This window comes from Typha angustifolia, chromosome 1 (assembly GCF_048772165.1).
Source record: "Typha angustifolia cultivar Huaian chromosome 1, ASM4877216v1, whole genome shotgun sequence".
Lineage (NCBI taxonomy): Eukaryota > Viridiplantae > Streptophyta > Magnoliopsida > Poales > Typhaceae > Typha > Typha angustifolia.
The window spans coordinates 5,802,985-5,827,979 of NC_133239.1; the positions used below are offsets into that span (position 1 = coordinate 5,802,985).

The 24,995-nt window shown below is 35.3% G+C and overlaps 1 protein-coding gene across 3 annotated transcripts; it reads right to left on the reverse strand.

Annotated features, from left to right (window-relative positions):
- Window positions 1-250: 250 nt before the first annotated feature.
- Window positions 251-24,995, reverse strand: LOC140766751 (coilin-like). Of its 3 annotated transcripts, none has more exons than XM_073106364.1 (13): window positions 24,702-24,995; window positions 23,512-23,576; window positions 16,928-17,188; window positions 11,836-11,991; window positions 8,640-8,709; window positions 7,811-7,888; window positions 7,537-7,672; window positions 6,967-7,025; window positions 1,723-1,917; window positions 1,346-1,417; window positions 1,082-1,231; window positions 769-976; window positions 251-635 (listed from the first exon to the last, which is right to left on the reverse strand). In XM_073106364.1, the coding sequence occupies exons 1-13, from the start codon at window positions 24,891-24,893 to the stop codon at window positions 424-426; spliced, it is 1,854 nt and encodes a 617-aa protein (XP_072962465.1). In that variant the 5' UTR covers window positions 24,894-24,995; the 3' UTR covers window positions 251-423. The 3 variants fall into 3 exon arrangements, with proteins under 3 accessions (XP_072962465.1, XP_072962473.1, XP_072962482.1); XM_073106372.1 differs by having other exon boundaries at window positions 11,836-11,988; window positions 24,702-24,994; XM_073106381.1 differs by lacking the exon at window positions 16,928-17,188 and having other exon boundaries at window positions 11,836-11,988; window positions 24,702-24,994.

Genomic DNA, 24,995 nt, shown 5'->3' on the forward strand with positions numbered 1-24,995 from the left:
TCATCCAAAATAAACTCTCAGCATCATTTCATTGGCTAGAATAACATCATTGATAAGAGTTTAAAAAAACAAAAACAAAAATACAATGAAATTTTGCCAGAATTCATTGACGTTGTCCACTGACCCGTTCATATGCAGCACTAGCTTCTGTTAAGAGTCATCAAAATGGTTATTGCCACACAATCATAAAAAACTGATGGTTGTTAGAGAGTGAGACAGTCCCTTGCACAAAATGTATTGCATCCTGTGCTGTCAAAACCTATGGATTTCTAACATTTTCCAGCATGAAATATATAATATCAAAATTATATTGTACTACACGGAAAAATGCTACCAGCAACCAAGGATAGCATGCCTCCACTATTAACTGAAAGCTGAATGGGGGAGAATAACACGGATGTCGATACAAGATTTACAGAACGTTTAACTGGAATCTTGGCCATTTTCAACATTTTTTCCTCTTAAGAGAGCCAAAGTGGGCCCTATAGCACTACCTCTTAGTGCTCTATAGGACCACGAGGTAGTTGTAATGCTCTTCTTAATTGGGCTCTGACTACAACCATTTTCCTGGAGTTCAGACTTTTTCTCATTTAAAGCTTGATAAATCTGCTCCCAACCAATATTTGACTTGTTTCCTAGAATTTCATACATGAAGCTTGTCAATTCTACATATGCAGAAATTTAAAGGTAGTATAACAAATTCTTGCAAATAATTGTATATACACATAAATAAGCCAATCTGAACTTTCTTTCTCATTCAATGCATACCTGTAGAGACAGAAGCTGGATCTATAGTATTGTTTTCAGAGAAAGCCCCTTTTGGGTTATCTTTTGAGCTACGTTTACCCAAGGCCACTTCCCCATTATTCAGTGGTGCTGCTTCCTTGTTTCTTTCACTACAATGAGAACTCGTAGTCAGAGACTCCAAGTTCGCATCCTTCAGCAGTTGAACATCGACAAGAGATGAGTATTCTATCTGATTGACAAATAATGACTGTTATTGTCAAGTTCCTTTAAAGATAATGTGGAAAATCATGTAAATGACAATAAAATAACAGACCACATGATATTTCTGATATACCTCTAAAGAGCCATCCTCATTGTAAACTGACATTTCAATTTGCTGTGTGGTCTCTGTACTTTCCTTTCCTTCCAAAAAAATTGGGTACTCTGGAACAGGTACCAGAATAATTCTCATCGACACATTGTCATATGATGAAACTTTTCCAACCTAAACAACAAAGATGTCAAAATAGAGAATCACTAAATCCATTAATGTATCACCATTAATCAATTATATATGTCTATAAAATTTCACATTGACTGGAGATCAAAAGAATCATACTCGTTTTGGAGAAAGCTCAGGACACCATGTTGATGACAACTCCACCAAACGGTACACAATCACATCACCTTCCTACAATCGATAGAATCTTATTATATCGTATTTCTTAGTAGCAAGAAAACAAAACTACATGACATCTAACACCACTAGCCATAAGGCCCACCAGCCATATGTAGAACATTTCAGAAGCGCGCATGCTATTCTTTAGCTGATATAATGGTGCAAAAGAACGCAAATGCAGACAAAGTAAAAAGAAGACATAATGCAGATTCAAAAATAACAATCACTCTTTGCACTAGAGCATCAGAAGCATAATAAAGAAAAAAAGACTCGTCATTTTTACAGCAAAGCAATAAGTAAAATAATAAAGAGCAAACCTTGGGTTGGCGCGCTAAAGGAGAAAGGCTCTCAAATTCTAAATGATCATGTACTGGTTTTCCTTCTTCACTAACAATCTTTTCAATGGCCCACTCATCAAAAGCTTTATCATCATTGCTCCCCCTCATGGCCTTCTCCCTGCCCCACTTCTGTCCTTTCTTCTTGCTGGTTATTCCATTCCACTTGAATGTTTCCTGGAGAGCATAAATAATAATATGTATCATTCATGGGGGCACTTATATATAGGTAGTCGTAAATTATCTAAAACCAAAAGTTCAGTGAGCATATGACAAGAGCTTAGCATAAAGGCATCTCAACACAAGGTTTCACTAATTGCACAATCTTTATTAAGGCATATTGAAGCTTTGTTCTCAGTCTAGAAGGAATATGGACTTAATGCAATCAATGACATGAATAAGCATTAGCTGAATCATCCTGAACACACAGCAAAAAGGGTTTAGCTAATGACTTGTTTCCTACAATAGCCCATTTTATATTATCCAAATTTCACTAGTACAAGGAACCAACATGTATCAAATGTTCATATTAGGCTCATTCACTTATAAACCTTGAAGTATTGATCTAGTAACAAAATAAAAGTGCTCCTAATAAAAGATGATGAATTCCAAAACAAATAAAATAAAATCAATCAATTTAAAGACAGGCTTATCTCTTGTTCATCTTAACCTCATCTGTTTTAAAACTTATTGATCATTGAGCATCCTTGTCTCAAAAAGGATGAAAATAGGAATCTTCCCAAGAAAGGGAACCTGAATAGAAAATAGAAAGATTCTAAAGAGTATATAAATCTAATGGTTGCCAGGTAAATTGTCTTAAGAACATTGTAGTAATTTTAGTATATTTCCTCCTATTTGGCTTCAGTTCAATCCTGGCAGTTAAGTGCTAAATATGCCATCCTGGACCTATATGATTATCATACCTTACTAGTAATTTTCATGACCTTGCATATGTTCTTACTTCTAAGTTCACATGTTGTCGTTCCTGCTTTTGACAACTTGACTTAAAAGATTGTTCTCTAAGATTTGTGCAATTTAAGACATGCTTCTAGACTTCCACTCTTGGACTTATGTTTACTTATGCACATTGCAACCATTGCAATTCGGGTATACTGCAACACAAGGAAACAGACAACTAAACTAAACTTCGAGATCAAGTCATGTATTCAGAAAGTACTTCTAGCTTCAAGAAAATACTGGTTGAGAGTAGAAAAGAAATTCTGGGATGGATGGAGCTTAAGATACTAAAGATCTTATTTTTGGCAATCAAGGCATATTCAAATGGAGCTTTGTTGTCAGTGATGTGAGCCCATCAATTTGTAATTTCAGCAAAAGATTATTGTTTTCTGGCACATCCACAATGTCAGAGTGGTGTCAGTTCATCTAGTAGTGCAGCATGCGTTTATTTCAAAAATAATTTGATAAAAGAAGTTAAATATGAAGTTCAGAATAAGATTCTTAGACTAAGATTTTGTTGCACAATCATATTACTACTCAAATTTTATCACTCATAATTGCTTCTTCTACTATTATTTAATTGCAATTCTAAACTATAGTTTACCAATATATGTTGGAATTTGGAGTGATTCATTTGAGATAAATTATTTACGAAAATCCGTGCGACCTTACCTTTCACCAATGCACATTTTTTCCTAAACTTGGATTTTTCTAATTTTGCAGTCAATTTATGGACAGACCTACATTACCTTCACTTCAATATGTCATGAAATTTCAGAAATTTTCCTGAACTTTTGCATGACTTTCCAATTTTGAACTTTAAAAAAGAGGAAATATCTATTTTGCAGATCTCAAAATATGGGACTTCATGGAAGATGAATATTGTAAGGTCAAATATGATGATTTTCCCTTACATTAGTCACCAATTGCCAATTTTTTCTATACTTTTTAGCTTTTTGACATAACTTTTTTTTTTGAGGAAGTTGACTTTTTATTATTTTTTAGCCAGCCTTTCACTAAATTCCTGATCTAGAAATTCTAACCCTCTCCCACGCAGTCATGTGACACCACAGTATTCTTGATGATTTTCTCTTGGCATTCAGTTATCATAGAGATCACCAGTGCAGCACCGAATCTGTATCAGCATGTCACAACTCACAAATGACAGAGATACTTGACTCTCAAGTTTCTCTCCCTACATTCATATTTTGTATGTTTTAAAAATATAATATGCATTTAAGATATTACACATTAATTGCAAATATTGTAATGAGAATGTTTAAGACGTGATGACTGATAAGGAATGTCCCTTTCTAACTTAGATTTTGAGGTTGAGAATTAATAGTAAAAACATTTAGGTTCATCATAGAACTGACTCTGCGAGTTTCAACCTAATGTAAGCTGCATGATTATGACACCAATCTTAATTGTACATTATACAGTTATAAAGAGAACCAAACTTTCAGTTTACCCAAATAAAATAAAAATGCATCCAGTTTATTGCAGGAATATCACGGTGTCTAGTTCAATTATGTGCATTGCATATGAAGCATCAATGCATCTTAATTAATTTGCTTAACAGAAACTATACTAAAGGGAAGTACTTAAACACTGACCAAGATCACCCCAACATCAATAAGCAGCACATCAAGTCACTCCATAGAAGTTCAAAGAACAAACCTAGTGAACGATTAAGAGATTGAAGTTTCATTAATTAGTATACAGGACTCATTCATGATCATGGACTTAAGTGCATTTGATGCTACTAGCCTGTTCAAAGAACAAAAAGAGAGAACCATTTTACCATTTTACATGGTACGGATTCTCCGGCACCTTCCCCTTCCTAGCAGTATTTTTTACACAACAAGAGAAATTTTTGTCACGAGACTAAGCCACTCTAGAATGTGGCACTTGACGAAGGCAACATAAGGCAAAATGTGCACACACCTATATAATGGTGAAAGGACTGCTTGAAAATTTCAAAACCTGTGGCTACAGGTTTAAGAATGGAAAGCCTTACCATCGAAATGATGCCTAGGAGGAATGAGTACTTCCATACTCTAGTTGTATTAGTATTGAGTATTCACTATTGAGTTATTGGATACTTAAAGACTATCTCATACTAACTTTAGGCAAATGGTTTTCATATAAATATGATAATGGAGATAGGACTTGGCTACTTCTAAATTACCATTTTACATACTTTAAAAGTCCAATTCTTTTAACTTCATTCATCTCTATTCATTGCAGCAATTTGTGTGAAATTAAACAACATTATATCTTTCCTTACTAATTCCACCATGTTAGTTATGGTCTTTCCTTCTATATGAATTAAATCACTCATTCATATAGGTTCACTAAGCATCTAAATCTATTTTCATGGATATGGATTGCCACATTGGGTGTTTAGACCAACATTTGGTCATGCCAGTAAATTATTGAAACCAGTACATGAATATCTCGATATTCCCAGTCTCCAATGCCAATCAGTGGCAACCACACAAAAAAAGTTGATTGGTACATATCATGTTGATGCTCAGCCAACCAACACTTCCCTAGATGATCTAAGACTTTGAAAGAGGGCCATGTTATCATTTCATGAGATTTGTTGATGAATAAGTTGGAGATGTGCCTGGTTAGACAACATTACGTGTAGTAATAATTTCTATATAAAAGAAAAATACAAGTAAATGCACAAGTGCTCTTTTATATATACATATATGCATATATATGGAGAGATGTATATAGAGAGTAAATATATAAATGCTACATAATCTTTACATATTGTATGCTTATTTTTTCCATTGTTTTGGAAAGCGGTTGGGCCTATGCAGATGAGCTGCCTAGTCAGTATTTAGCGGCCCACATAAGCAGGCCGGACTGCCTAGTCTGCATTTGGAGGTCTATAGGCAGGCCAAGCATTCTAATGGTTCACAGGCAACTTCTTGTCCTGATAGGCTCCAACTACAATAGTGTTTTATAGGAGTGCCAAGTCCCTAATTATGCCCAAATTTATCCTCTTGCTCATGGTTTTATTGTAAATATAAGTTTTCAAACATGAGGTTTGGTAGTGTTATTCACTTATTCAGTTATTTGTGTGTATATAAGATATAGAGCATAGTTACACATATTGGTTTATATCTAATATAGATTTAATATTATATCTAACATATATTAAATTTTAATATTTCTAATTGCTAGACTGCATAGGCACTTGCATATGCAGCCATATACCACCTACGCGCTATGCAGTGAGGTGACCACCTACATACTGTGGTGCTTTTCACAATATTGATTTTAAAAGCGTTCATGGCGGTCACCTTAGCCGGTGCAGCCAGTGCATTGCCCCGCAAATAGGGCATGCAACCTATTTTATGTGATCAACTGCATATGCGATTTTGATGGGCTGAGTTTGGCGGGCATGGCGAGCTAGTGGATCGTGCACAATAGCAGTTAGTTAAAAGAAAAAAAAAGAATTTATCTTCTTCTCTCTCGAGCTCTCTCCTCTCTCGACGGTGGCTAGCAAGTAGCTCTCTCCTTTGTACCTCTCTCTCTTCTCTCACTCTCACTCTCTCTTGCCACCCTCATCAGCAGCCACTGTGTCCCATTCTCAATCTCTCATCTTGCTTTCTCACTCACTCTCACTTGTGGTCAGTGGACTATTAAAAATTTTACATATAACGTATTAGTATCTATTATATATCATATATAATTATTTTTTATTTTTATATATTAAAAATGCTAGACTGCATAGGCGCCATTGTATGTGCCTGCATACTGCAGATGCCTTCTAAAACATTGCATGTAACCATATGCATGCTTATAGACTGAAGTCAAAGGCTAAATGGCTTGACAAAAGAACAATGGAGCCCATCATCAGAGGACTTCACAAACAATGTGATAGCAGCAAAAACTCTTTTCTTAACATTATGGAAGGTATCTTCTAAATTATGAAATAACATGGTTTGTTGGATATAGAACCTTTTTAAATCTCTCAAACCCTACTACCAATACTCTCTTTTATCTTAAGTATCTAATCCTAAAAATAAACACCCATATCAGCAAACTGAAGCCCCAATTTTGCATTTACTATGGGTATCGTATCTTTCACATTCCGACACCAATGATGGCCAGATATCATGTAGAACAACCACTAAAGTGTAAGTCCATAATGAAGAACAATAATTTTAAAAGCTCCAGAGTACATATGAATCAATGGACAACAGAAAAGCCTATATGGAATATAATCAGCATGAGAATGTATCTTACCATTGTTTTATCTTCATGCCCCATTGACCCAGTTGATTGCAAATTGCTCTGTTCTTCATCTGTCAGTAAGTACCTTTTATCAGTAGCTTGAATATGTATTGTAACCATGACAAAACATAAATGAGGTAAAATTGTAGGTATCATTAATGAAATACAAATGTGAGAAATGTCCTAGTGGTCTACTGCTTAAATATTTATCATGTATCAGCAACATCTTATCAATGAACATGTCGATAAGCCCTAATGAATAGCAGAGCCTAGAGCCTGTATGGAAATAACAATCTCAGTTAAATGCAGGATATGTAGATATAGCAGCATAAGACAAACTATCACCTTCATCACCTGAATTCTAGGAAATATGCAAGAAGGCTTCCTATTAAGTGCTAGGCTTAAAAGTTAAAACATTCATTTGTTCCACTAGTTCGCCATAAACATGTAGAAATACCATCCAATAATCGCAGCTCATACTATTAAAAAGAACTTTCCCAAACTTCAATCCAGAGCATATGCGCTAAACATTCGGACCAGTAAGGATGTAAAGTAGGCAGAATAAGGAGCATCAGACTATACCTACAGGCTCAAAGCGAATGTGACCAGGACGAATAATGACAGGAACAATTTCGTCCATTTCAGTGTTCTGGACCACTTTCTGATGATCTGGAGATGTGCAAGGCACCTCATTTTCTACATCTTGGCTCTGTAGACTCTGCAGATTTTAGGATTTATTTTGATGAATAATCCAAGTATTTACTACAATAAGACACATAAGGATAAGAATAGGACATTACAAACTAAGTACGCTTTCAAAATCAAAAATAAATAAAAAATCTTTTTTTGTACATACCTCTTCCAATTGACGACTAGACAATTCCCTCTTCCATTGTCTTTTAGCCTTCTTACGACGAGCACTTCTACTGGGAAGCTAATCCAAAAAGATAACACATGACTATATAACATATGGATCTAAAATGAACTAAAAAGGGGCGAAAAAAAGAAAAGAACTAAAAATGGTTGTCTACAGCAAGATTCTAAAACTCGAAATTGGGATCGGCCGTTAGAAAAACAATACATATTGGCAGTCCGTATTGGATCGGACTATTTTCAATTACGTAAAATTTTAAATATTATTTAAAATGCAGGATATTTTCTAAAGATTTATTAAAAATAATAGAAAATAAGAAAATCAAAATTAGTCAAATATGAAGCCTAAAAACTAAAGAAAAAAACTCACTCAAAATTATAATGAATTTCGACTTAATTAGACAAATTTTTATACTCGTAAATTACTACTGCAGAACAATAGTGAAAAGAGAAATCTCTGCAAAACAATAGTGAAAAGAGAAATCTCTGCAAAACAATAGTGAAAAGAAAAATCTCTGCAGAACAACAGTGAAAAGAGAAATCTCCCTATAAATTATTCATTAAATAACATGTGAATTATATGGAGTTCTTAAAGATGGAAAAATATTTGAAAACCTAAAAGATGTTTGGTGAAGTTAGAAACACGGGTCTTTTTGAGGCTCAGACTGAGACATGCTTGTAAAGGATCAACAACTGTTAATTGTTAGGAACTTAGGACAGCCATTGGATCTTGAATAGCAGATGAAATCATGAAATCATAAACTATAACGACCACCACCAAATCTGATTGTATGGGTGTACTGAATTCCTACCTTTTCTGCATCATCAGTAATATGAGGTTTGCACGTCTTCCTTTGGCCTTTCTCCTCAACTTGATTACTCCTACAAAAGAATCCAAGATAAGGAAACTACTGCATTCTTGTAACAAAAACAAATCTATATACAAGATATAAAACACAAAAAGTTACTACTAGGACTTCCTACCCTCCATCACAAATGATATTGGTTAGTGTTATGATTTGTAATTGGCAATTTGTGAACAAAATGCATGTCTTTTATAGTATCTAATCATAGGAGAAGAGTGTTTCTAACAAGGCAAAAGCTATCATAAGAGTAGGTAAAAGTTGGAAGCCAAGAGAAAGAGTTTCGTACTATTTTACTGAAGGTGTTCAAAGAACATTCTAGAACAGTTAAAACGGATCCATTTGAACATCCTCAAATCTGTTCAAACACTTACAGAAAAAAAAAATTCAATTTGATGTCGTTCGAACTTCTGTAAAATAGATTTTTCATAAAGTAACCATTCTTGAAGTGTTCGAAGACAATTTTGGACACCCCGAAGACTTCAAGAATCAAGAGCCATCCAAATGCCCAACAAAGTGGTTTGAACGTGCGTGAGTGTTTGGAAAGTTTGGAGCCAAATTTCAAAAGATCTGACAGTGATTTTGGGGATTCCAAGTATGATTGAAAGAGGGTTTCACCATCTATATAAAGAGGGACAAAGGCTGTTACATTGTTGGTGCTTTTTGGATCTCTTTCACATCAAAAACCTAGGAGCCTAAGATTGACAAAAGGGGAGGTCATCTTTTGTTTGAGATTGACTTCATCACTTAGGGCGTGTTTCGGTAAGTAAGGGAAAATTTCTAGAAAAATTTCAACATGTAGGAATTGAAAAGTGAAACTAAAGGATCCTATAGGTTATTTTCCTTATAACTATTTAGCATGTTTAGATGGTTTAGGAAATTTTGGAGGAAAAAATATAGGAAATAAGAGAGATGGGAGGAGTGGTGGTGGGAGGAGGATGAGGGGTAAGAGGTAGTGGCTAGAGGAGAATGAGAAGGATTGGGTGGTGATGGTGGGAGGAGAAGATTGAGGAGGGGCTGGTGATGGGTGGTGGAGGAATGGAAAAGGTGGTGGTGGGCAGAGAAGAATGAGGAGCACTTGGCAAAGGAGGAGGAGGTGGTGGTGGTGGGTGGAGAAGGAGATAGTAGCATGGATCCCAAAATCGGCCTATCCTGAATCGGATCGGTCAATCGGGATCAACCATAACCGATCTTGATCCAAACCGAAGACCAATCTAATGACTAGTTTTGGTGTGAGATTGGCCAATGTATCAGCCGAAACTAAGTTTTCAAAATTTTCACTTCGAATCTAAAATATATTTAACCTATAATTGATATTCTCAACAGCCTTCCTTTTAATTTTTTAGTTTTTATCCTCTATCTTTCACACACTCTCCTCTCACCCCTCACATTTTAGCGAGCACATCCGATAAGCTCCTCTAGCTACTCCACACTCAGGTGAACTCAAATGAGTGTTTTTTTTATTTTTCTTATCTTTTTCTCACCCACTTGTTAACTTCTTTTTTCCTACTGCTACAAAACAATCTCTTCACTATGGTTCAACAATAGTAATTTATGAGTATAAATTTTTACCAAATTTAAGTCGGAATTCATTATAATTTTTGGGTAAATTTTTTTTTAATTTTTATACTTCATTGACTAATTTTTATTTTCTTATTATTTTTTCTAAATTTTTAGAAATTTTCTTGTATTTTTAAATAATATTTAGAATTTTATGTAATTAAAAATAGTTTGATCCGATACAGACGACTGATACGTATCGCATTTTCTAACGGCTGATCCTAATACCAAGTTTTAGATTCTTGGATAGTGGAAGTAATGGTGGTGATGATGGTGGTGGGCAGAGGGCAGAGGGCAGAGGAAGGGAAAAAGATGGTGGTAGTGAGCGGATGAGGATATGGTAATGGTGATGGTAGTGGTGGTGGTGAGCAGATGATGGAGAGGAGAATGTTGATAGGAGAGTGAGAGGAGACATGGGGAAATGAGAGAGAAAGAGAAGAGAGCGAGGGAAAGAGTGGATTCTTTTTCCCTTAGGAAACGGTTATTTCCTCTAGAAATATTTCCTATTCCTTTAAATTTTCTTAAGGAAAGCCTAATTCCCATAGAAACCTATGGGAATTTAGTCTATACAAACAATCCCTTAAGCTGCAGCATGAAGATTTTGGGTCTACAATGTTTCATCTTTTATCATCACCTTAGGGTCTATAGAAGGTTAAAGCTCAAAGTCAAAAGAATGGGTTTTGTATAATTGTTGCAAGTGTTCAAAGAGTGTTATGGAACCGCTCGAACTCTCATATCCGTTCGAACGGATTTTCATATTAGCAAAACAGATTTTTCATAGAGCAACCATTCCTAAAGCGTTTAAGTCCATTCGAATTGCATTTGGACACCCGACGGAGCCATTCGAATGCCTAATGAATCTTAAAAAATTTCAGAGCCAATACTTTGTAAAGATTTGAAAATGATTTTGGGGCTTTGTAGTCCAATAGAAAGACGATTTCTTCACCTATATAAAAGGGATGAAGGCTATTTTGTTTGTGGTACTCTTAAGATTACCACATCAAAAACCTTAGGAACTATAGAGAGAAGAATAGACATCATAACTGTCAAGGCCATCTTCATTGTTGGAGCTGTAACATAAAGATCTCGAAGGTTCTACACTTGTTCAACTGTATCATTACCTCAAGGGAATACTGAGATGTGGGGTTTCTTTACTGTAGGTTTATTGCAGTTGGTGATCTGTTGCACAGGGAGTAGTTTATCATGAGGCCTAGCAAGCGAGGAGAAATTCAACTATTGATGTGGGTGACAAGTCGATAGGACAGGTCATAAGTACATCTTGTATCTACATTTATAGCACAGTAATTTTGATCCTTGAACAAGATCATAGATGAGTTTCCATGTAAAATATAATATGTGTGTTTGTGTGTTTGATTTATTATTGTCTTCCGCTAAATAACCTCGACTACACACAAAATTTTCAAATACAATGACTAACAAAATTAAGGACCAACCAAAACAGTATACATGGACAACTTTTATGTATCTTACAGAAGTTGAAACAGTACACATCAGATGAAAAAAGCAGACTAATTTTATGGTATAAAATATTCAACAACTATAAAAAGATCATACTATAACGTACTTTTCTCCTTCTAGCACAGAATTGCTGGGTTCCTTAGAAACAACATTAATTTGAGAGCGATCTAATGTATCTAATCCTGTGTCCTCCTTAGATGACTTCTCTTTGCTATGCATATTTGGGTTTTCAGAACTGGTCAGCTTCAATTTCTTCCTCCTGCTTCAAGAATAGAGATGAGGTGAGTAAAAGTTTGAGAGGGCCATTATGGCATAACCATGAAATGAATCAACAAAATTAAGCAGAAGGAATCAGATAAGAGTTTTAATCCATATCCATATTCTAGAAACTTGCAGGAATCTGAAAGTTTAGATATTGGAAAAAAAAAAACAGCATATATTTATGAATGTGTGTAATATAATTTCACCAAAAGACATGCAACTTAGTTGGGCATACAAAGTTACACAAAAGAAAAAGCTGGCATATGAAACTCTTTGTACCCATCTCTTAATGGAGGGTACCAATAGAGAATCCAATTAAAATATCACCATCTACTCAACTTGTTCATTGCTTCCATCAAATGGGCTGAAACAGGCTCGATAAGAATTCTACTATGTTTAGATTATGTGCTGGATTTGGTGCCACCAGAGCACCTTATCCAATCTTACCAATAACCCCATAGTAAAAATCAAAGTAATAAAGTGTAAATTAGGGTGCCAACAAGAACACCTTATATATATGCAATGTGTTACGATCCGATCACGTGGATTAAATCAAGTCGAATTTATTTATATTTTAATTATTTTATGATGTCAACTTTTTAGGCAAATCTAGTTTAGTCATGTGAGCTATTAAGGCAAGTCGAAATAAGTCATGACAGCTCTTAAAGCAAATCTAGTTAAGGCAAGTCTAAATAAGTCATGATAGTCCTTAAGATAAGTCTAATAAAATCAAGTAAGCATTTAAAGCAAATCCAATTAAATTATATAAGCCTTTAAGACAAGTCCTAATTCGAGTCATGTCAGCTTTTAGAGCTTATCCTAATGGGTCTCGTTGTAACCGACCTCTATATATAGAATGGTTGGGCTATTTTGTTAAGCATCCAAGCATTGAAAATTAATTGAATTTAATTATTTTTTTATTACCGTATTTATCGTTTTATTGTAGCCGTTAGATAGTCTTTACCTTTCTAGGAATAGATCATAGCCATAAAACATCTAAAGCTTTCAAACCCTAGCCACCACCTTCCTCCAACAGCCACCCTACCCTACGACCGTCCACCACCACCTTTGGCCATCCGCCACCCTCAGACAACTGCCACAACATTGGATATTTACCGTTCTACCCTATCCTGACCTATCTCCACAGTTTTATTTTTAACTTTTCATCCCGACCTCTATTTAAGTGAAACTAGAGCCATAAGAACCCTAACTCACGAGGCTACCACCACCTAAATTTTCATAATTTTCTTACGTCCGGATCATTCCAGATCTAATTTGTAACACAATGTGTAAAGATAAAATTGCTATGCATAATTAGGTTCAAAGCATAAGCGTGTCGACACACCTAAGCCAAATATTAAATGAATAATTTTTATGTTTGCTCTTTCAACCCATTTAACCCAAAATTAATTTATTTAAGCGGATCGGGTTGTGTCAACCAATTTATGACCCAATAATCTGATTATGACCCGAATAGCCCGTGTGACCCATTTAACCCTTTAAAATCTAATCCACTTAATTTGTTTATAACATGGTTTACATAGGTGACCATGTAAATTGGTTTAATAAACAGACCATATTCATGTTGCCTTAACCAAAACCCACCTGACAGGACCCAAACCGACTACCACCCCTATATACAGTCCTATACTGTGTTCTTGTCATTTAAAGACAGTTAAACAACAGAGAACATATTTTATCATCAACTATTAGCTAATATGTGGTATTTCTGTGTAAAGTTCGCTGGATAGTGTTAGTTCTGCATCGTATGATACCATGAAAAGCACATGTTAAGCACTTATTAAGGAATGTACATGATACGACACATGAACATCTGGAAAGAAAAACCCCTAATTTTCTCATGTATCTTAGAGGTCCTGCCACCACGCCGCAGAACAGGAACATTAACATATGGTTGTATGCAGTGACTAAATGTTTAAACATTTATTATCTTAGGAAGACAATTTGAAGGATTTTAGGCTTGAAAGTTGAAATAACCTATGTTGAATGTTTATAGAGTAAGGTACCTGGCCCACTATTGGAATAAGGATGGTCACAATATCAATATCTCAAGACAAAGATTGCTTTTACACACAACATTTTGATACCGTGGGTGCTCACCTCACTGCATAGAGCCAAGACAGTATGCGGGCACATATGCGAACGCTGACGGTCTAGCATTTTTAATACAAAAAATTTTAAATAATTATACATAAATATATAATAATATATACAAATATAGTATATATAATTTTTTAATAGTGAACTACACCACAATGAACATTATCACGTCACACCCATAACAAGTACTCACTTTCTTACTCTAATTGCTACCTCAAATACTAAAATTATATAACTGAAAGGAAGATAGGAATGGTTTAATGACTTAAATCAGATTAGGAACATACTATTATGCGCTTAGGATAAGACTAACATGACAGAGTGATTAAACATATTTGTTACGAACTAGATTTAGAACAATCTGGACGTAAGAAAATTATATAACTTTATATGAAGGTAGCCTCGAAAGTTAGGATTCTAATAGATCTAGTTTCACAAAAACTTGAAGTCTGGATGAAAAGATAATAATAAAATAGTAGAGTAAAGTCAAATAGGGTAAAATAGTAATTAATCAATGTTACGACGGTCGTCGAAGAGTGGCGAACGACCAAGGGTGATGGTGGACGGCCGTAAGATAGAGTGGTTGCTGATAGAGGAAGATAGCTAAGGTTTAAAATATCGTAATGCTTCTACGACTATAATCTATTCCAAAAAAAATAAAAACAATCTAATGACTACGGTAAGAGATAAGAACAAAAATATTAACTTAGTTAAACTCAAATTCATTCAATGATAATTATTAATACATGTCTACTCCTATTTATAAGAGTAAAACTCCCTAGCGGATCGGATCTATCTGATTTAATTGAAATTCAAAACAATAAGATAAAGCTAACTAACAAAGTTGACTCGACTTAACTCATGTAGTCGGATCATAACAATATTATATTTCTTCACAAAGCCCTTGCAATGATCAAACAAGATATTATAAATCCTAATATCAGTTGACTCAATTTAACCCATGTGGTCGGATCGGAACAATATTATATTTCCTTACAAAGCCCTTGCAATGATCAAACAAGATATTATAAATCCTAATATCTAATGATCATCCTTGTGTAATTGAACTCTCTCTTTAATATAAAGGACCTACTTTTCGCAACAAAAAGAGAAAAAAGAAAAACACTTCCCACAAAGTCAAGTCGTCATGCACAAGCAGGACTCCGAGGCAGCCCACCCGCATATTGGGGGCTACCTTTACTATAAGTAGGATGGCCGGTGTGCCGCCTCGCCAAGACAACTGCCTTTTCCACTTCTCAAAAGATTGTGAATCACACGTATATACATTTTTGGCAGTCTCCTAATTTTTTATCATTTGCTTAAGTTATATGATGCCAAAAAAAATTTCTCAGCATCAATATACCAAGTGCTCGAAGAGATGGGCACATACTTCAAATCTACTACATGGATATGAATTCCAAGATAGTTTGGAGATCACTAAAACTAAATCATTGAATTGACCTCCACCAAATTGAGTACATTGAAAATAAACATCTAAGGAAATTGAAATTGGTCAAAAAGAGAGAAATTAAAATATTACATAAAAGGAGTTTCTAGCGAGAATAATCTAAGCATCCTTGCCAGCAATGTACGATGCCCAAGACAGGTGAAGCAAAGGGGGTCAAGATAGGGAAAATGCCCACTGGATATCTCTACGGTATAGCAATTAGAACCTTTTGCACCATAATAGTTATGAATCTTATGATACTTTAGTCCCTTAGTGGAGTATGGTTTAATTTGGGCAGATTCTTAATTAAAAACCTACCCTCTTAAGAAAAGTGTATGATGAACCATTAATTTGTGGGGCTGCATATAGAGACTTGATTTTCATGTCATAATTATGGCAATTACTATCCCAGTTATTTTATTGAATGTCCAACTGTTCACTAAACAGTAGGTGATGCACACATCACTGATACAACATGATGGCATGTGTACCAGTACAGAAAGTGCCGACAGTTGATAATCCCCTCTATAGAAATTTGGTTATAATCGATTTTGTATCTTTATTTATTTAGAGTGTCTTTTGTTTATTTTCTATTCATGATGTCTTTTGCTTACCCCTTATATTTTCTTTAGGTTTATGAAGATTATTTGACTTTGATTCTTTGAGAAAATTAGTGTGAAATCATTTTAAGGGTGGAGGTGTAAAACCCTTTTCCTTTCTTCCATTTGTTTTCTCCTTCATCTCTTTCTCTCCACCACATTTTGCATTTGTAGGCCTGCCCCAAGGATCACAACTTCATAGCTCATCAACTCTCTGAATGACATCCTAGTATCATGGGTTTCTAAACAATAAAACTTTGAGTAGTAAAACCTAGCATCCTAACAAAATAACAATAGGAAAGGAGAGAATGAGAATTGAAAATAAATGCATGCATGTAATTTCTCATTCTTTCATCTATCTTAGCTCATGGGTGTTAAAACTTCTTCTATGTCATCGTTTCATTCAATTTTATAGAACTATATAATAAATGTCCTATTACATCATTCCTGATATCCTATTTTATTGTGGACGAGAGCAACTAATTCAAGTTCAAAAATTAGTTTGAGCTCTCAATAGTTGAGTAATTATCTTGATCAGCTATTTCTCCAAGATGAAAGATAACCAGTTTATATTATTTAAATTTTACTTTCAACTTCAGTGACAACTTCATTACCATGCAAATATTTAAATGAAAATGGACTGTCAGATGCAAAGCAAGTCAGTTCTGAATCTATTAGCAGTTTAGCATCACAACTAACTAAAACTTTTCAAAAAGAATTCAGAAATAATAATGACCACAAGTAAGATGTAAAGGCTCATAAAAGAATACTTTGAGCTCTCAGGTTTTTCTGCATGTTTTCTCTTTCCTTTTGAGTTAGTGTCCTCACTTATAAAGGCCAGAACTCTGTGCTTGTGCACACCATCTTCATTTATGCTTCTATTCCTGTCAACATCCTCATGGAAGTCCTTAATGGCCAGAGCATCATTACTGGAGAGTATAGGTTGCTTGTCTATAGTCATAAGATCTTGAATACAATGTGCATCACCATTTATTTCTATAACCTCCTTTTTACATGCTTTCTTCTTCACCCTGGTAAGAAAAATTGGATTTACTGAGTTCAGCATTGCTATGTCATGAAACTATGGATGTTATTGTGAATGTGAGATTACCCACTTGGACAAAAAACTATTAATAAGATTATTTTTCACACATGAAATCAAAGCATGCAGATGAATGTTCGCAAATTCGCATACAATCTAACAATTCATGAAGAACAGAAGTCTTAATCATCACAATCCAAGCTTTGCCCATCAAATGTAGTGTATCTCACAAGTAGTGGAATTATTTAACATAGGTTCACATCTAATAGAGGAAAAGAATAACAGAAACTTATTGTGGCAAAAAGGTATTTCAGGAAGAAGTGGGAGAGAAGATGATAAAATTTAGCATATGATAAACACTTAATGCAAAACCACCAACAAATTACACTGATTGGTTGATGTAATGCAGCCCCATATATAGCCACCTAAACAACCTAAATAGTGAATACCTAATACAATGTTATCTCTAGTAGCTAACGCATTCAGACTTGTTATATTGACGATAGAACTTTGACAAGCACTATTTGACTCTAAATAATTCCCATTGGCTTAAAAGATTACTTAAAATGTTCCTTTCCATTATCATGAAAGCTAAAATGCCACTCCAGGATTATATCACTGATATTCAAGCTTTTCAGATATTATGGAGGGAATAATACAAGTCAAAGTTGAGGAAGCTTTTGGAGAAATGACAAATGTGTAAGGCCAGCAGCTCGAGGTCATTATTTTAATGGTTTTTGGCTTTTTGCAAGTAAGCTTGATCCATTTGGGATGTAAATCTTATTTTATCTTGAGACAATTTCAATTTAATTTGGTATTCATGCGATATTAATAGGCTAATCTATCATTTGGTTCATTCAAAATTCAGATCCTTAATCATCCAGTTTAACAACTGACAAGAAGACTACTTGGACAAGTTTGGAGCCTCATTTTTAAGCATTATTATCTATACGCACGATTACAGAACTTCAAAATAATGCCCAAACCCACTATTAGGGTTTTTTATCTATGTTTTTCTGGATAAATGCAAACATTTTCTTATGACTTCTTCCTTTTTCCATCCCTAGCAAGAATGGTTGTGAGACCATAATGAGTGAGTCCTCTACTGGTCTATCCAAAACCTAATTTTCTTTCCTTCTTTAAACTTTTCTCTTTCCTTGTGTCTCTATTTCTCCCTTATGTTGCATGAAAATCCTGTGTCGGTTTCAGGTACAAGTACCCTTTTGTTGAAGGTCGTTCGAGCTATTCCTGGGAGTATGGCATGGGTTACTTCAACGCCGTAGCGTCTGGTACTCGAACATTGGCTCGAGGCATTTTCTCTACCCCTTCTTACCCTGAAAAAACAAAGTCACCTTGCGTCCTTGAACCGATAACCATCTTTCGGCTAACCTAGCCTCCTCCGTCCCTCGGGACCAACAAGGGGTAGTACAGGAATATTCACCTGTTGTCCATCGACCTGGCCAGACTAGTACCACAAATCCTAACAAACTTGAAGTGGTATCTGCATCTTTCAGTCTTTTGATATTCTCTTGGTGGCCCATACCAGATTCGCCACAGAAACTTCAGATCTGCATCAAACCAGCCCATAATAGATCATCAAGTCCCAAGTCTGTACTGAAGTCCATCATTGTCATCATAGGCCAAAAAAATAGAAAAAAGAGGACCCAAAGAAAGAAAAGTTTCCAGGTATCCTTTATTCACTTTAATCTGCCACCATTCCCCACCCAGGCACCCACAGTCCACCTTTCACAAAAAATAGCAGAAGTCTTGAATCAAGGGCCCCATGCAAATAGCCATTTTTCTTATGCAATCCATTGCAGATCCATGATCCAATGCGGATCATTCACTTCATAACTTAACAATCTGTTTGTAACTCAACAATCCTCTAAGTGATAATCAGTAACAATCCGCGACGCCTCCCCATCATGGCTCTCAAAACCCTCTTTTGTCCTTGATCTTCATCTCTCACACTGTCTCCAACTGTTGATCTAAGCATCTCGCATAACTCTCACATATGCAGACGACAACATTTCACACCTAGGCAGCACTGGCATGTATGTAGGCATGCAATATGTCTGCAAGATCAAAACAAAAGTATCCCACAGTACTATGACCCTTCCAATTTTCCATTACAAAGCTCTATGAGATGGATGACACTTGCAGTCCTAGATAGCTTCTCTTTTTTTTTCTTTTTCCTTTTTTGTTTTGATTTGACATTGCAAGTGGACTGTACTAAAACTTATTCTTGTTGACAGTACTATGACCCTTCCAATTTTCTATTACATAGCTCTATGAGATGGATGACACTTGCAGTCCTAGATAGCTTCTCTGTTTTTTTTTCTTTTTCATTTTTTGTGTTGATTTGACATTGCAAGTAGACTGTAGTAAGACTTATTCTTGTTGATTGCATTATGGGAAATTGCGAACTTGCAATTGATACAAGAATTGTAGTAAGGATGGAAGAATCTAAAGCAAGATGGAAGATATTTGATATAGGAATGAATCCATTGATAGGATCTGACTACGTTATGAATTGCATTACTAATGAATGGTGGTTGATATGTGTTCTTGAGAATTAAATTGAAACAGAAGTACAGATTCAGACTACAAGATCATCATCCAATCCAGCGGATGCAAGAATCTAAGGCAAATTATGGTATCTAGGAGGTTTATTGACAAGAAATGGTGCAAGCAGAAGATACCTATGATGTGGACATCACTGATAGAACTCAATGGCGTGTGTACCAGCATAGGAGGCATCGATAGTTGATGATTCCACCTATAGGGATTTGGTTCTGATTTTTATTTATTTGAGGTATTTTTTTTTTATTTTCTATGTAAGATGTCTTTTGCTTAATTCCATTGTAGATTTATATATAAACCCATTATATTTTTTTTTGAGGTTAATGAAAGATTATGTAATTTTACTCTTCGGAGAAAAATAGTGTGAAACCATTTTTAAGATGGATGTGAAACCCTATTCCTTTCTTTCTTACTTTCCTCCCCCATCTCTCTCTCTCTCCACCATGTGTTGCATCAACCCAATAATTCAAGATCATTGTTTGGAAAAGTAGTGAATGCATTAGCATATATGTAATATGTTTATTTACGCCTTACAGAAAATTTCCCAATATATACTTTTTCCATGAGCTAACCATATACCAAGTAGCAACAAGAGAGTTAAATTGGATTAGAAGCTTACATAAGAGACAAATGATAGGTGGAGAACAAGATAAAGAGGAATTCAATACTAATTTAGGCTTATCTTAGATGTCACAGGAAGTTTCAGATACCAGTTGTCGTTATGTTGGATGTGCAACTCACTGTAACTAGTTTTTAGCTTATAGAAAAGAAGACTAAGATAGCAGGGACTAATATGCAAGTAGCACCTACAACGAAAATAAGAGCAAGGTGGCTACTAGTTAAATAAGATAAAATCATAGGACAGAGCTATCAACCTATGAGAACAAATATTATCCGAACAGGGTAAGTCAAATGAAAGGGAATGCAAATGGCAGGATAAACTCCAAAGCATTTACTCATTTAGAACTCTAACAAAGGCAAACTCTAGGTAAAAGACAAGTCACAATTGCCGTTCCAATACCACTTGGAGCAAAACAAAAGGCAAGTGAAACTATGAAGCAAGACCGAACAAGAAAACATATTCAGAACAACTTGACTCCATAATAAAATTAAGAAGGTCAAAGAATTACCTTATGAAAAGAAAATGTTGTGAAAACTGACAGTGCACAAGCGGTCAACCCACCGCATAGCATAAATGCATTAAGATAATGGATACACGCGAAGAAATGTGGTTTACCAATAAAGCTATTGAAATATAATTTAAAATTATAAAATATATATCCAACATATAACTACAAAAATAAAAATTAGGTGGATATCAGCATCTATAATTTGCTATCCAAATTCTTAATTCTTAAGTAACTAATCAGATGCATTTCATGCTTAACTTGCTTATATCTACCTAAACCATGTGATAATAAGGATGGATTGGCATGCCAACTAGCACGTGGAACATATGGGTGTAGACGGCACCCCCTCTTTTGCCTCCTAGCAAAGACATGCTTTTATGAATCACTTCTTAGAGGCGTTTCACAGTAGTGGAAGAATGATTGAGGCAATTCACAGTAACAGAGAGGTCGCGGAGAGGTATCGTGGCTGTGGTAAGGGGCAAAAGGTACTCGGGTTACAGGAACGGCAAAAAGGATCATATGACGAAGATAGCCCATTCAACCCTAATTCACTAATTAGATAACTTAAAGTGAGTTGATATACATTTACCTTAAGTCAGATCCATTAGTAATCATTTTTCTTTCACAAACCCTACTCCTTTTTTTGTATTGGCCACGACAAGGAGGCTAGGACACATGAGGAAATAGGTAGGGCAGTGGGGAGAGCAACTAGGGCAGGACAAAGGCTTGCCGCCGCCGATTAAAGACATAATAGATCCTCCCTTTTCCCCCTTTTTCTTCTTTATTGTTGGCATGGCGCGTTGCAAAGGCATGTGCCATGTTGACAGTCGACTAGCACCCCCGTGTCAATGACAAGGAAATCTTTAATAATTGGATACCACCCATTTGTAAACTTTATTTGGCTGATTGTGCTAGACCCAAAAAGGATGTGGTTTATGTGGGGCAATATAGGGAGCATTTCTGCGCATATGCAGGAGCATGCACCTCTTTCTAAAACACTGAAAAAAAAACGTATGATTTTGAAAAGATGGCTTGAATGAGAATGGTGAGATTAAGAAAAAAAAGCATCTTGATATCAAACAAAGGAAAACTTCAAGTGAAAGACGAGTGAAATATCATAAAGGTACTCAGTAGTCGAAGTGAATGCCAATCAGCAAGTGTTTGATTTAAAAACAAGCATATAATAAAGCAACCATAAGGATGAAGCACCAGTTAAACCATGATATTGTCCATGATATGTGATCAACCAAATCAAATAAGGAACATGAATATCTAAATAATTCAATAAAGGTTAAATAAAATTAAAAGAAGATATCCAAAGCCTAGATGGCAAATGTGAAAATTAAAGGTTTCTGGTAAAGCAAAACTAACAAAGACCAAGGGAGATCCAAAGAAGAAATAGGCATGGAACTTATATTGCACAAAAATGTTCATGAAGTGTTTGTGAAAAGGAAAAAAAAGTTTCAATCATACGATAGACAAGTAGTAGAAGATGCATGCACTAATAATTGGAGTTTTTTTTTTTTGATAAAAGTTCATAGATAAATAATTGGAAATTGTTCCACAAAATATTGGACAAAGCTTAGACAAATAAATAAAACACAAGATAGATAGAAAGATAATAATAGTGGGCAGTAGATGGTGATAGTACATCATGAGAACAACACCAGTAGTACTGAAAGGACCACAAGAGTTACCAAAAGGTCCAAAACAGATGATGATCAATGTAGAAAGAAGGGAAAACAGAATTAAGAATGAAGACTTTGAAAAAGTTACAGAATTTAGAATCTAAAAAAAAGTATGGTTCAATTAGTGGCCTTTTAAAATTGAGCTGCTGAGGAATGATCTGGAATTAAAAGAAAAAGAAGAACATGTCTTACACCCTAATTATCCTAAAAGAAACCAAGAGACATCCCTACAACAGATTGACACTTTCTAGAACTATATAAATTGAGGATAAGTGGTGCATAATATGTCTTGAAGCAGAAGACATCACATTTGTAAGACATTTTCACCAGACGAAGTTGCTAAATCGAGAAAGAAAATTAGTAAATCACGGGTTAGCTTGTTAGTCAGTATCATAAAGTGATACATATTCTGCTAAGATGCTACTTCCAACAATATGATATCTCAAACAAGCTGTCTGCATTTTCAGCAGCTAAATTCCACATGAAAATTATACACTGCAACAGAACTTCAGTCCTAATAACTATTTTGCCCTAAGAGTGAGCAAGAATTGTTAAACTTAAACACTAGTAGATACAACATCCAGTAATAATAACTAGAACAAGCAATGATGAGACTCACTAACTTAGTACAAGAACTTTTAAATTAAACAAAGAAGACCCAAGCTTCAAAAATATTGAAACTTTATTTGAAGCTTTGTACTTTAAACTGCTAAATTTGTTTTTGGAGTTCAAATTACAACAGGATCTCACTGTTATGTATTAGAGAAACTCCAAGTGTGTGCAAAGTAGTAAGAAGCATCAGAATCAGAAACTTCCTGAACTATGTTGCTACACTTCAATTGTAAATTTGCGTCATATTTCAGAAAAGGACACTTTGCAAGTATTTTGTGATGATAGTTGAGCCAAATTACCTTACAATATCCTTGTCTCTGAAAATGCAAGTTGACTCGAATGATGGTAAAACAAATTCATCCATCTGCCAAAAGAATAAAAGAAACATTTGTATTAGTGTGCTGCTATTGTTCTGATCTCTTTCATCAGATACTTGATCTGGTTTACCAATATAAGAGCAGTTCATCTGAAATAACTTTTTTCCCCAAAGAAAGCAAATAGCCTTATACTAAGCAAATCAGAATTGTAGAAACGAAGGAGCATTTGTTAGAATATAAAATATAAAAACCACCGTTCTCTATCGCGTAAGCTTAAGCTAGAGTAGTTAGTAAATTAATATGATAGCAGAGTCAAAAGTGATGAATTCAAATCCTGTCATGTCCATCTTTGATTAAAAATATAAAACTCCACCCATTTAAATTAAATTCACTTCTTGGGCCCATCAAAATGCATCAGCCCAGAAGTGAGAGAGTCTCCTCTGGAGAGAGAGTGTTAGAATAAAAAATATAAAAACCAGTATTTTCTAACAACTTAAGCTTTTAGAATAGTTAATTGTTTAATAGCATCATGGTCTTACATACTTAAAGATTTGTCGAAAGTTACAATGGGCTGACAAATAAAGGAAACTAGATGGTAGATAGATAGAAAGAAAGATGAAACAGACCCTTGCACTTAATAAAGGTGAATGGCTTCCATACAGCTAAAACGCAAGTAGTTAGGGGTTTGGGGTTGACCATCATATCATGGTCCTCTTTTAGTATTCACATTAGGCATACTGACCGTAAAGGATGAGAATAGAGGTAAATCAGCTTAACGATCTAAGAACCTCCATGTTTGATCTTCTAATGTATGGTGCCTTTCCTCATTTAATTTCTTGTATTTTCAGCATTATTTTGTTAAAACTCATCAAAGAAAACCCCTAAAAAATTGTACTAAAGAGAAGGTGGCATTTATCTTCATCACTATTGGGTCCTAAATATTATCCAGTGAATGCCAAAAGAGAGGAGGCGAACATCATGAACCAATGCAACAGAATAAAAATTTGTGACCGGTGAGAAAACTGCATCAATGTATCAAAAATAAAACGATTATATCAAAGGAGAATCCTTTTTTCCACCTGAGAAAACAAAAAAATACGGAAGAGAAGTAGGCATTTTGCAATCAGTGTATCAAAAGAAAACGTCCAAGTATGATGCATTTAGCAACTCACTAAGAGGATGAGACCGTCAGGGGGAGCACTGCGTAAGCAAAAGCGGCGAGCGACGTGATCGGCTAGGTCGGCGACGGTCGCGAGCTCCGGTGGGAGGAGGAACCAGCAGCGCCTCAGACCTTCCGACCTCTGGGCCTTCGTGAGGAGATGGCGATCCTCGAACAAGAGTCTAATCCTCACCGGCTCCTCCATTACCGTGGGATTTGAGGGTCCGGATGGGATTTTCCTCTGGGAAGGGAGAGAGGAAGGGCGGAGCAGCAAACAGAAGAGTTATTGGAGTACGGTTAAACCCTT

Bases quoted from the DNA above. Each gene is read 5' to 3' on its own strand.
- LOC140766751 (XM_073106364.1), bottom strand. From the start codon at position 24,893: ATGGAGGAGCCGGTGAGGATTAGACTCTTGTTCGAGGATCGCCATCTC. The intron at 7,026-7,536 runs GTATAGTCTGAT...ACTTACTGACAG, and splicing joins CATTCGCTTTGAGCCTGTAG to ATGAAGAACAGAGCAATTTG. The intron at 1,232-1,345 runs GTATGATTCTTT...TTTGTTGTTTAG, and splicing joins CTGAGCTTTCTCCAAAACGA to GTTGGAAAAGTTTCATCATA.